This window comes from Lactuca virosa, chromosome 1 (assembly GCF_052849685.1).
Source record: "Lactuca virosa cultivar CGN04683 chromosome 1, Lactuca_virosa_CGN04683_v6, whole genome shotgun sequence".
In the NCBI taxonomy this organism is placed as follows: Eukaryota; Viridiplantae; Streptophyta; class Magnoliopsida; order Asterales; family Asteraceae; genus Lactuca; species Lactuca virosa.
In genome coordinates, this window is record NC_136426.1 from 120,841,487 (window position 1) to 120,853,943 (window position 12,457).

The following is a 12,457-nucleotide window of genomic DNA, read 5'->3' on the forward strand; positions in this document are numbered from 1 at the left end:
CTACTTGCACCGGACTTACCCATGGGCTATCGGAGATTGAGTAAATGATCCCAGCATCTAATAGTTTAACCACCTCCTTTTTCACAACTTCTTGCATGTTTGGGTTAAGTCTTCTTTGGCGTTGAACTACAGGTTTAGCTCCATATTCTAAGTTAATCTTGTGAGAACAATAAGCTGGACTAATCCCCTTGATATCGGTTATCTTCCATGCTATGGCTCCTTGCCTTTTCTTTAGTACTCCCACAAGGCTTTCTTTTTCATGTTTGGCTAGATCAGCAACTATAATTACTGGTTTTTGTTGGCTATCTTCAAGAAATGCATACTCCAAGTGATCCGGTAGAATTTTTAGTTCAGATTTTGAGTTCTGAATGCTACACGTCGAGTCCAGTGAGGGGACTCGTCGAGTCCCTGCCTAAATTTGCGACTGGTCGGGGTTTTTTGAAGGGACTCGTCGAGTCGGTAGATGCTACTCGGCGAGTCGGGATTTCAACACTCCTGATTAGATCATTATATTCACCTTCCTCGAGCAGTCTCTCTATCCCCATCAGGTCTCTTTTAGCATCAAATTCTTCTTCAAAGGTGACGATGGACTTGTTTGGCTCATCTTCTTTCCATTCCTCCATTAACTCTTCCAACATATCAACCGAGAATACCGTGTCATCACTATTCCTTGCATGCTTCATGGCTTGATCAACTCCAAACGTAACTGATTCGTCTCCCACCCGAAGAGTAAGTTTAGAATCTCGCATGTAGACTATAGCACTTGCGGTATTGAGGAAAGGTCTTCCAAGTATGATCGGAACTTGAGGATCTGCTTCCATGTCTAGTACAATGAAATCCGCGGGGAATACAAACTTATCAACTTTTACCAATAGATCTTCGCATATTCCCCTTGGAAATGTGACCGTTTTATTTGCTAAGTGAATTGCCATTCGAATTGGCCTTGGCTCCGGAAGATCTAATTTCTTGAAAAATGAGTATGGCATGAGATTTACACTTGCCCCCGAATCAGCCAATGCATAAATATTAGCTAAGTTTCCGAATTGACAAGGCAAGGTTAAGCTTCCCGGATCACCATTCTTCTTAGGTAATTTGTTCAACATTGCAACTGAACAATTCTCATTTAGGACCACTTTCTTCACCTCTTCCATCTTCTTTCTATTAGTTAGAAGCTCCTTGAGGAATTTGGCATATTTAGGCATTTGTGCAACCGCCTCGATGAATGGCATATTAATTTGGAGAGCCTTTATGTGTTCCAGAAACTTTTGGTAGTCAACATCATTATTTTCTTGTCTAGCTCGAGCTGGAAATGGCAGTAGAGGCTGATATGGCTTAACAGGAGGCTTGTTTTTCTGTTCAGGTGGGGGACTCGTCGAGTCCATATCGACGACTCGGCGAGTCGGATCGGGAAGTTGGGATTCTTCAGTTTCTGCTTCTTCCTCTTGCACCAGCTTAGGATCTTCTTTCTGAATAGGGGCCAGAGGAGTTATAATCTTCCCACTCCTAGTTGTTACTATGTTAATATGTGCGCCTTTCGGATTGCTTTCGGTATTGCTAGGAAGTCCACCCGGTCGTCTCTCGTTCACTTGTTGTGCATGTTGACTCAACTGCTTTTGTATGTTGAGAATGGATGCTTGCTGATTCCTAAGCAGAGCTTGTTGATCCTTCATCATAATTTGGTGTTCTCTCAACATGTTTTGTTGATCTTTTATTTCAGCATCGGTATCGTTATGCCTTTTCTCGGACGCGGCTACGAATCTTGTAAGCATATCTTCCAAGTCTGATTTCTTTTCTTGCACCGGTTCCTCTCTTTGATAAAAACCTCTTTCTTTTTGCTTATACTTTTTCTCCTTTGCCTTCTTGTACTCATCATATGGTAGCCATTATTTCTTGGGGTTTCGCCAATTGTCATCATACCTGTCACCACTCGAATAGCACACTTGTACTTTCCGGTTCCCGTTCTCGTCAAGGTCACAATATTTAGTAAGGTGGGGCCCTCTACAGTTTTCACATACCACTCTAATAACATGGATGGATTGGTACATCTTAGTCATTCTTCGGTCCATGCTCTCCAACTTCGCCATCATTGCTGCCATGTCATCAGTAATAGAATTCACTGCCCCTCGCGTTAATTCGTTCCTTGGGTTATGATATTCTCTAGAATGCTTAGAGAATTCTTCAATTAGAGCCTTTATCACTGGGGGTGCCTTCTTTGTGAGTGGTCCTTACGAATCAAGGAACTATCTAGTTGTCACGTTCACTCCATTATAGAAAATGGAGACTTCTTGTTGGCTGTTTAGATCGTGATGTGGGCAGTTCCTTAGTAAGCCTTTGTATCTTTCCCATGCTTCATAAAGTGACTCTCCAGCTTGTTGTTCAAAATTGGCGATGGCTTTCTTCTACTTGGCTATCTTTGAGGGAGGGCAAAATTGGTCTATAAATTTCTCTTTCATTTTAGCCCAAGTAGTGATGGATCCTGGAGGGAGTGATTTCAAACAATCTTTCGCGGCTCCCTTGAATGTGACTGGTAGCATACGAAGCAAAACAGTGTCGCGAGCCACATTAGGGACATTGAAGTAGTCGGCTATATCGTTGAACTCGTCTAGATGCTTGTATGCGTCTTCGTGATCTTTCCCGAAGAATGGGATTTCCTTAAGTTGAGCAAGTATGTGGCCCTTAAGTTCAAAGGTTGCAGTTGCAGGAATCGCGGGTTGCACGAGTCCTGGGCCGATGTCGTCACACATCCTTTTCTTCCATTCGCCCATGGGAACTTCATCGATGTTAGCCATGGGGTTAGCTAGTTCGCCTTCTAAATCGATTCCTTCTTCAAATTCGTTTTCTTCCTTTTCGGTTTCGTACTCGGTATCCTTCTTCTTCGGGTCTTCGTCCGCCAATGAAGAGACGCTGGATTCTCCCACTTTCTTTCCCTTTGTTTTTCCTTAAAGTTGCTTCCGGGTCTTCAAGTGGTGGAATCAAAGGTGTACCTCCTCCTCTGGTCATAAACGTACTGCAATCAAAACAGAAAACACGCGTAAAAAGAACAAAAATGAAATAAAAGACGTAACTGGGAATTCGCCTTGGACTCGTCGAGTAGCTTTGACTGTACTCGACGAGTTCAAGGTTAAGACGAATTTTTTTTTTATCAAAAACTAAAAAAAAACCTAATACTTAATCCTAATAACTAAATTAATAAAGCAGTAACTTTGTGCAAGATAAATCTCACACAAAGGATCGATAACACTAGAAATTAACATTAATTTTTGAACCGTTCCCCGACAACGGCGCCAAAAACTTGATGTGTATATAAATGCACTAGTTTTAGTCCTACTTTTAAGATATAATTTAGACACACAAAGGCAGTGGACCTGTCAATTGGTGGTATAGTTGAATAAGCAGGGTATCGAACACAGGGAACGGTAATTAAATGAATAACTAGAATTAACTAAAACAAGTAATAAAAGTAAGAGTTTTCTCTAGTTTTGCAAGACTAGAAACTTACACAACTAACTAATATGCTAATTAAATAACTAACAACTAAAGCAAGTAAAGACCAACTAAATTCAATGATAAGAAGACTTCTGTTTAGGTTCGATTCATTTACTCATATAGTTGATTTTATGACAAGTGCAATAGATTAATTGTTATTGGCTACCGATTAAAGTGATTAGGTTCACATTCGCTATTACCAATCCTTAGAAAACAGATTAATTTAAGCAGTGATCAAGTGATTAAACTGATGAATTTCCTAGTTAATTTGTTCGGGTTAAATAAGACTTGCAATTAGCTAATCAAATTACTAATTCAATTAACTTCTTGTTGATGGTTTATCCCACAAGCTCACACATTAATTTACCCATTTTCTAGTTAATCCTAGTTTCACATTCGCTATTCCTAGGCACATAACAATATTTTCACACAAATCATATGAGATAAGCAATTAAGAGATGTTCATGAAGCTTAATTACTTGCTAATTAACAGAAAATAGTTGTGGTTAATGCATAAGGTTCTTTAACAAGCTTAATAAAACATAATTCACCAATAAACAATTAATCCAACCATAAATCAATCCATAGTTGTAAATTTATCTACCCTAAACAGAAGATGAAAAGTTTAGCTCATAATCACAGCAGATAGTAGCTCACAAACAATGTCTAATAACTCAAACATGGTTCAAATAGAAGATAAAGTAAAGAGTATACTAATTTTGCCTTTAATTTCCTTAAAATTGAAGTATAGGGTTGTCTTCACGAACTCCAAAGCTCCAGCAACACCTTAATCGCAGAGTAATCCCCAAGGGTTCCAGAGAGAGGTTTTAATTCGGCAATTTGGCTTCTATTTATAGTCTTCAAAAAACAGGGGCTACTCGCCGAGTAGATAACCGACTCGCCGAGTCCCCTTTAGGAATCCGTATACGACAAGGACTTTGTATTTTTCTTCACGAACATTCGTGGGAACTCGTCGAGTAGTCGATCAGACTCGTCGAGTTCTTCAAGATTTTGGCTCTTTTTCTTCTTTCTTCAATTCCCGAGCTTCCGATTGCATCTCCTGCTTCCTTTTGCTTCCGAGCTCATCTTTTAGACTGAAAATACAATTTAAACATAATTAAGTACCTTTTTTTCCATAAATTGCAATAAATTAGCTAGAAAATAATAAAATTCTAATCGAAATATATAGCTAACTATGCACATATCACTTATCGTGGACTTTTCCAATGCCTTTAACCTTGTTGACAGATCCGCATTACTTAATGAGGTTAGACTGAGGTGCCCTTCTATATCCTTGTGGGTAGAATTCCTAGATGCTCAAGCAACAAGGTTGTATCTAGAAGACACATATATTTGGTCACTACTGCAGTTCAACAAGGAGACCCCTTGGGACCACTTCTCTTTGCCATTGTGTTGCACCCGCTCTTGCATAATATTAGAGACAATTGCAAGCTTCTTCTCCATGCATGGTACCTTGATGATGACACACTTATTGGAGATTCGGAGGAGGTGGAAAAAGCGTTAGACATCATTAAAGTTATTGGCCCAAAATTGGGCCTTCAGTTGAATATCAAGAAAATCGAGCTCTTTTGGCCCTCATGTGATGGTAGGAAGTTACGCAAAGGGCTTGTAACATCCCAAAATACGGGCCAAAAATTTCATTTTTAAATTAACAAATAGAAACCCATTTGTCTGAAAACCATAAAGGAATAATATATATCAAGCCAATGTATCCATAGTCAGAACATGTCATAACAAAATCATGTAAGAGTATAAATCCCATAGATCTCTGATGCGGAAAATCATGTGTGTGATGCGCTGCTACCGTGCCGGCTCCTTTCCCTTCGAGGAAGAAGTACCTGAAACCAAAACTGAAAATCGTAAGCACAAAGCTTAGTGAGTTCCCCCATCATACCACATACCATATAATCACATAATGCCTAGCATATTTGGGTGCTAGCCTCCCCTTCGGTCTCTTTCAACTGGTAACCTGCCTAGCATATCTGGGTGCTAGCCTCCCCTTCGGTTTCATTCAACCGGTAACCGGGGACTATTTCACCCATACCACTACCACATAATAATCTAGCATAAACATATCAATCATATACAGCCTAGCATATCTGGGTGCTGGCCTCCCCTTCGGGCTCTTTCAACCGGTAACCGGGGACTATTTCACCCCTACCACTACCACAAAATAATCTAGCATACTGGTAAATAAATCATATCAGATAGTGGCATACCAGACAATTATCACAAAGACAATCATCTCATCTATAATCACCTACTAGTGGGCCGGCATTGGTGCCTTAGACCCACTTCTACTGGAAGGTAACTCACCTCAATGTCGTGCAGTAACTGAATTGTCCTCGGTGCTGGGATCAACTCTCCTCATCTCCTACACATAACATCTCTTTTAATTACTCTTTTAAACTTATAACCCCTTTAAGGGTCGACTCTGGTCAATGGTCAAGTCAAAGGTCAACACCCTGGTCAAAGTCAACCTTCTGGTCCAAGTCAACATTACGGTTGACTCAACTCGCCGAGTTGGTCCGTCAACTCGTCGAGTTCCATGATTTAGAGAACCTCGAACTCGCGATCTAACTCATCAAGTTACCCTCTAACTCACCGAGTTTTTCCTTATGACAGAATCGGGACTTTCCGTTTAAACTCGTCGAGTCCTTCCTTGGACTCGTCGAGTTCTCCTTCATACAAGTCAGGACATTTGCTCATCAACTCGCTGAGTCCATCCTTGGACTCGTAGAGTTCTTTGATCTTCCAGTCCTTAAACACGTCCAACCTGATGAGTTATCTTCTAGACTCTACAAGTTTGCTCAGAAACAGTAAAGGTTGGGGAACCACGACCCAACTCGCCGAGTCCTAAGAACGACTCGCCGAGTTCCCCAAAGTCTAAATCAATATAGTCAATTTTAGTCAGGCGCAATGCATCCATAATGTAGATATGGCATCCTAGGGTCGATATAACACGTAAAGTTACAAACTTTACGTTCATGCATGGGTTATCTAGTTCAAAAGGCCCTAAAATGAGGTTCACAAGTTGCATGGGACTCTCATGGCCATAAAGTGGCACCTTTATGCCATGGAGCCCCTCAAAGGTTCCAGATCTAAAGTCAATACCCCAAGATGCTTGCATTCATGAATGGTTCCAAAAATGGCTCCTTAAAGCCCTAAACTACTCCAAGAAGAGATCTAATAGATGAATGGACAAGGTATAAACTTTATACCTTAAATGAGCTGGAAATGGAGCACAAACTCTGGATCCACTTGCTTCCTCTTGAACCCCCAAGCTTCTTCTTTCTTTTCAAGCTTCAAAATCACCAAAAGTACACAACAATGGCTCAAGAACACTCAAAATGGGTTAGGGTTTCGATTTAGGGTTTTCTGGACTAAGGGAGGCGATGAGGGAGGCCACAATGGGGGTGTTAAGGCCTTTAAATAGGGTGCAAACCCTGAAAATTAGGGTTTCACTCTGGCAGACCTACTCGTCGAGTCGAGGCTCCTCGACTCGTTGAGTATGCTTCAAGTCCCGCGTCCAACATATCGAATTCCTACTCGACGAGTTTGGGGCCTCCAACTCGTCGAGTCCCTTAACAAATATGAATAATTCTTATTTAAATACGTACCAGGAACCGGGCGTTACAGGGCTATTCCCGGTTGGCATTAGGAGGCCGCCATTGGGGGTGAAACTTCTCGGGGGAGATGTTTATAGAGATGCTAGTTTCATTAGCAGCTTAGCCATAAAGAGAGCTGAAAACACTATGAATTTGATGTGCATTCTTCCACAATTGTCTGACCCGCAGACTGAGCTCCTTCTACTTCGGTCTTGTATGGGTTGCTAAACTTTTCTTTGGGCTGAGGACATGCCAACCTGTTCACATAGAGGAGGCGGCGTTGTTCTTTGACAATGGGTTGCACAGGGAGATTGAGGACATTGTAGTTTGTGGTGGCCCTTTCTTTGGTGACATACAGTGGCAAATTGCTTCCCTACCCATTAGGTTTGGTGGCTTGGGTTTATACTCGACAGTAGAGGCTCCCTCATATGCTTTTGTTGCCTCAAGAGACCAATCTTAGGTATTGCAAGACCATATCTTACGGGATAGTGGCATATATGGTATGGATTCTTATTATGCTTTTGCATTTAGCTTCTCTTCGTAACAAGCTTCCGATCATTGACCTTAGCAGTTTTATTAGTAAAGACACAACCACTTCTAAATCCCATAATATACTGGCGTGTGCTCTCTTTAGTAAAATTGTCCCAGATATGGAAGTTCATTTCAACATGACGGCTTGACAGAAAATAGTTTTCCAGTGTTTATGTGCACCACATGCTTAAGATTTTCTTCAAGATATCCCTATAGATGGGCTTAGCCAACATATGTCACCTGTGGAGTATCGTACCATCCTCAAATATCGACTCATGATTCTAATATTCCCAGCTGACGAGATATGTCCGGTGTGCCGCAAGGCATGTTTGGACTCTTTTGGTGAGCATGCAATTCATTGAAAAGAACTCCAAATGTTCAAATACAGACACAATATGGTTATAGATGTTTTGGTCGACCTATTTAAGCGTGGTGGGGTTTCTGCCAAGAAATAGGCTCATGTGAATTTCTTGACTGACCCGACAGAAGGAATGTCGACCTTTAGACCGGCTGACGTTTCGATTTTTGGATGGGCCGGAGGGAAAAACGCATGTGTAGACCTTACAGGGGTATCCCCTCTCATAGGTTTGAGGGTCGAAGGTTTCACGGCGGGATAGACTGCATTAAAAGCTGCTACATGCAAGGTCACCAAACATGAGAAATCGTGCATGGAAAATCAACACGGGTTCATACTATTTGCATTTGATACGTTTGGTTTCCTTGCGCCGGATGCGGTGAAACTTCATAATGGAAGTACAATGGATCATGCATAACAATGTTATATCCCCTAGATCTATGGATGTAGTCTTCATAATAATTGGTTTTACCATATAAAAAGGCTTAGCGGCGCAACTTTTTGTCCGTTTGCCTTCTCATTCGTTGTACGATGATAACTAAGATTTATATATTAAATTAAATTGAGTGATATATATATATAGACCAAAAAAAATTTCTCACACAAGGACCAGTTTGTCATTTTATGTATTTGAAAATTACTAGGACCAAAACTACAATCCAATAATTTCAAAAAAAAAGAAGAAAAAAAAAAGAAAAACGAAAAAAGGAAAAAGAAAAAAGGAAAAAGAAACAAGATTTGACCTAGAAAATATAAACCAACATTTTGATAAATGTTATATTGAAAAGACATCATCTTTATCTACCCTAATAAATAAGAACGATTTTGTCATATATCATTCTTTCATTTAATTGGCCACATGTCATTTTGTCCTAATTTTGAGATATATTTATTTTCCACTTGTCATTTACTTCATTCTTCATTTTTCCAATATATTATTAATTTAGTTTCCATAAATTAAACATATCATAATCACTATTAATTTTAAATTTTAAATTTTAAATTTCAATTTCAATTTCAAATAAATTTACAGTTTAAACCTTTGTGTTTAACATTTTGTTATAATTAACCCTTTTAATATAACTAAACACAAATTTTTAATTAATTTATTTTTTGCATGTTTTTTTTCCTCATAATTTTCAAATTCAAATAAACTTCCTATTTAATTGTTCCTATTTAACATTTTATTTTAATCAACTCGTATAATATACGAGTCTCACAACTAATACTCTAATATTAACAATTAATTTGGATGCTTATTTGTTGCATAGATGTCATGTGGTGGTCCATGTAAGCGAGCCTAAAAATTGACCTATTAAAGTCGAAATTAAATATTGCATACCTTAGGAGATATTTCATTTATTTATCTCAAATTAGACAATGTATCATCACAAAGTTGGATAATTTGTGATTTTGTGCCTTTAATTGTGCATAGTGATGATAATCTTGTGTCTTGTTCTATTTAACATGTTTTCTTCCAAATTGGTATGGTTGTCTTATTAAAATAATTATGTTTAATGCTTAAAAGGTTATAATTAATTCTACCTCGCATGTTTTAATTGATACCAAGTTATAATAAGTACTCTACAAGCTTGCAAACAAATTTAGAGACTAGTTTATATGATGAGATATTAAATATCCTCCTATATTTTCTTCCTATTTATCTTCCTATCCATATGAAATTATGACAAGTGTCATATGAAGTTATACCCATTATTATAGTGGTTAGTGATTGGTATAACTGATGGTTTAAGTTATAGTTTCTTTAATGATTTTCAATTTTCAAAAACTGTGCATTTATCTTGAATGATTACCTTCCGTTCTGAGAGTGAAACCTCCGAAAAGTGTTTTTTCATGTTTTTTGTGGCTAAATAATACGATATAATTTTGTGAAATTGGACACATGATCAATTCGATTGTTAATTAATAACTTGTTCTTGATTTTTTGATCTTACAATTTCATAATTAAACAAATATTTTTTTTACCTTTCAAATTTCGAGGCGATAAAGAAAAAAAATGCACCGTAATGTTTATTTTTCTTTAAATTGGGATATTCATACCAATTGTCATAATATCCTCGATTAAATCTATATTATCTCTTCTAATTTACATAATACATAAATTGATTAAAAATGCACCGTAATGTTTATTTTTCTTCAAATTGGGATATTCATACCAATTGTCATAATATCCTCGATTAAATCTATATTATCTCTTCTAATTTACATAATACATACATTGATTTAATGGAAGTCGAATACCAAGCACTGAGTCATAGCCTAAAAACGGCTGAAAGAAGCAAATTGACGTATGTATTAACAATGGTGTGAGGAAACAATGCCAAATAGCAATTGCAAATAAAATCAAACAAATGGAAAATACATTATTTTATATAGCAATGAGAAGGAATCCAACATTTGGGAGGTTGTTTTTAAGCCAAAACGGTGTAGTTTAAGAGGTTACATTAGAACTGACAATGAATCGATGAGTTGGGTTCAGTTCAATCTATTTATTAATTGGGTTGAAGTTTTCAATTGAACCCAACATGTTTAATTAAATGAGTTGATATTTCAAACCCAATCCAACCTTTTGGATAAATGAGTTGTCATTGGGTTGACTTGTTTATATAGTTCCCGACTCAACCTACTATATAAATGGATTAAACACGGGTTAACCCATTTAAAATAAAAAAGTAAAGAGTGACAGTGTTATAGATATTATTTAGTTTCTATTTTATCAAATATTGAATTCATAACAAGTTAATACATCTTAGTTATCATCGTACAACGAATGAGAAGACAAACGGACGACAAGTTGCGCCGCTAAACCTTTTTATATGGTAAAACCAATTCTTTTGAAGACTACATCCATAGATCTAGGGGATATAACATTGTTATGCGTGATCCGTTGTACTCTACTAAGAAGCTCCACCGCATCTGTCGCAAGAAAACCAAACGTATCAAATGCAAATGGTATGAACACGTGTTGATTTTCCATTCACGGTTTCTCATGTTTAGTGACCTTGCATGTAGCAGCTTTTAATGCAATCTGTCCCTCCGTGAAACCCTCAGCCCTCAAGCCTACGAGAGGGGATACCCCCGTAAGGTCCACACATGCGTGTTTCCCTCCAACCCATCCAAAAATCAAAACGTCAGCCGATATAAGGGTTGACCTTCCTTCTGTCGGATCAGTCATGAAATTCACAGCAACCTCTTTCTTGGCGGAAACCCCGACACGCTTTAATATGTCGACCAAAACATCCCTAACCATATCGTGTCTATATTTGAACCCTGAAAGTTCTTTGCAATGAACTACATGCTCTCCAAAAGAGTCCAAACATGACTTGCGCCACACCGGACATATCTCGTCGGCTGAGAATATTGGAATCATGAGTCGGTATTTAAGGATGGTACGATACTCCACAGGAGACATATGTTGGCCTAGCCCATCTACAAGGATTGTTAGAAGAAAATCTTGAGTATGTGGTGCATGTAAACATTGGAAAACTGCTTTTTGCTGAGCCGTCATGTGGAAATGAACTTCCATATATTTGACAATTTACTAAAAATGGCACTCGCCAGTGTATTCTGGGATTTAGGGGGGGGGGTGTCCTTAGTAGAAAAACAGCTAAGGTCAATGTCCGGAAGCTTGTTACGAAGAGAAGCTAAGGCACAAGCATAATCAAAATCCATACCATAAATGTCGTTATTGTTGGATTAGTGTCTAAGTCCATAACTATTTTGGTATTTACTTGACCCGATTGTGAGCATGGTCCTTTTGGGTTGCCTTCACACTGGTGACTAGACAGGATGACAGTTGAGGAGAGAGGTTGATTAGGGCATAAATATGATTTATTTATTATATTATATGATTAATATAATAATTTGGAATCATATTATTAATTAGTATTTAATGAGAAATTAATTAGGAATTAATTTCGGGATTAAAGGAATTAATTAAAAGTACAGGGGCTGTTTTGTAATTATTTGATAGTTGAGACTTTGGGCTATTGGATCACTTTTATTAAGGCTTGAACGAAAATCCTAGAAGGATCTAGGAGTTTTCGTCCAAGGGCTTAAGGAAAGGAGTCCATGGACTTGCTTAGGCCCTAAGCTAAGGGATTAGGGTTTCCACCTTGAAACCCTAGCTAGCCTCAAGTATAAATAGCACCCTAAGGCACTAGAATTCGTCCAAGCCTTGGGAAACCCTAAAAGGGACGAATTTTAGGGCAAGATATCCTTCTCTCCTCTCTCCCATATTCATCCTTTCACCTAGTGTGTTTGTGAGCCATTAGAGGTACTACACTTGTGGTACTTGCTTTCAAGAGCTAAGGAAATTCAAGGAACTAGTTGTTATTACTACATAACAACAAAAGGTATGTATTCTATTCTCCTATGTCAATTTCGAAAATAGTAGATGCATGCTAGGGTTCTTTTGTGTTCATAAAGTTGTATA

The 12,457-nt window shown here is 38.3% G+C and overlaps 1 protein-coding gene and 1 non-coding gene across 2 annotated transcripts; one reads left to right on the top strand and one right to left on the bottom strand.

Moving 5' to 3' along the window:
- Positions 1-2,298: 2,298 nt before the first annotated feature.
- Positions 2,299-2,405, top strand: LOC145151787 (small nucleolar RNA R71). Its single transcript, XR_013732342.1, has one exon. It is a non-coding gene; the product is annotated as a small nucleolar RNA R71 (small nucleolar RNA).
- Positions 2,406-10,999: 8,594 nt separating this feature from the next.
- On the bottom strand, positions 11,000-11,530 carry LOC145119812 (uncharacterized). The gene has a single exon (XM_079055557.1). It carries the CDS (start codon positions 11,528-11,530, stop codon positions 11,000-11,002), a length of 531 nt encoding a protein of 176 aa, XP_078911683.1.
- Between the last annotated feature and the right edge of the window lie 927 nt (positions 11,531-12,457).

Coding starts and splice junctions, on each gene's coding strand:
- LOC145119812 (XM_079055557.1), bottom strand. CDS start 11,530: ATGACGGCTCAGCAAAAAGCAGTTTTCCAATGTTTACATGCACCACAT.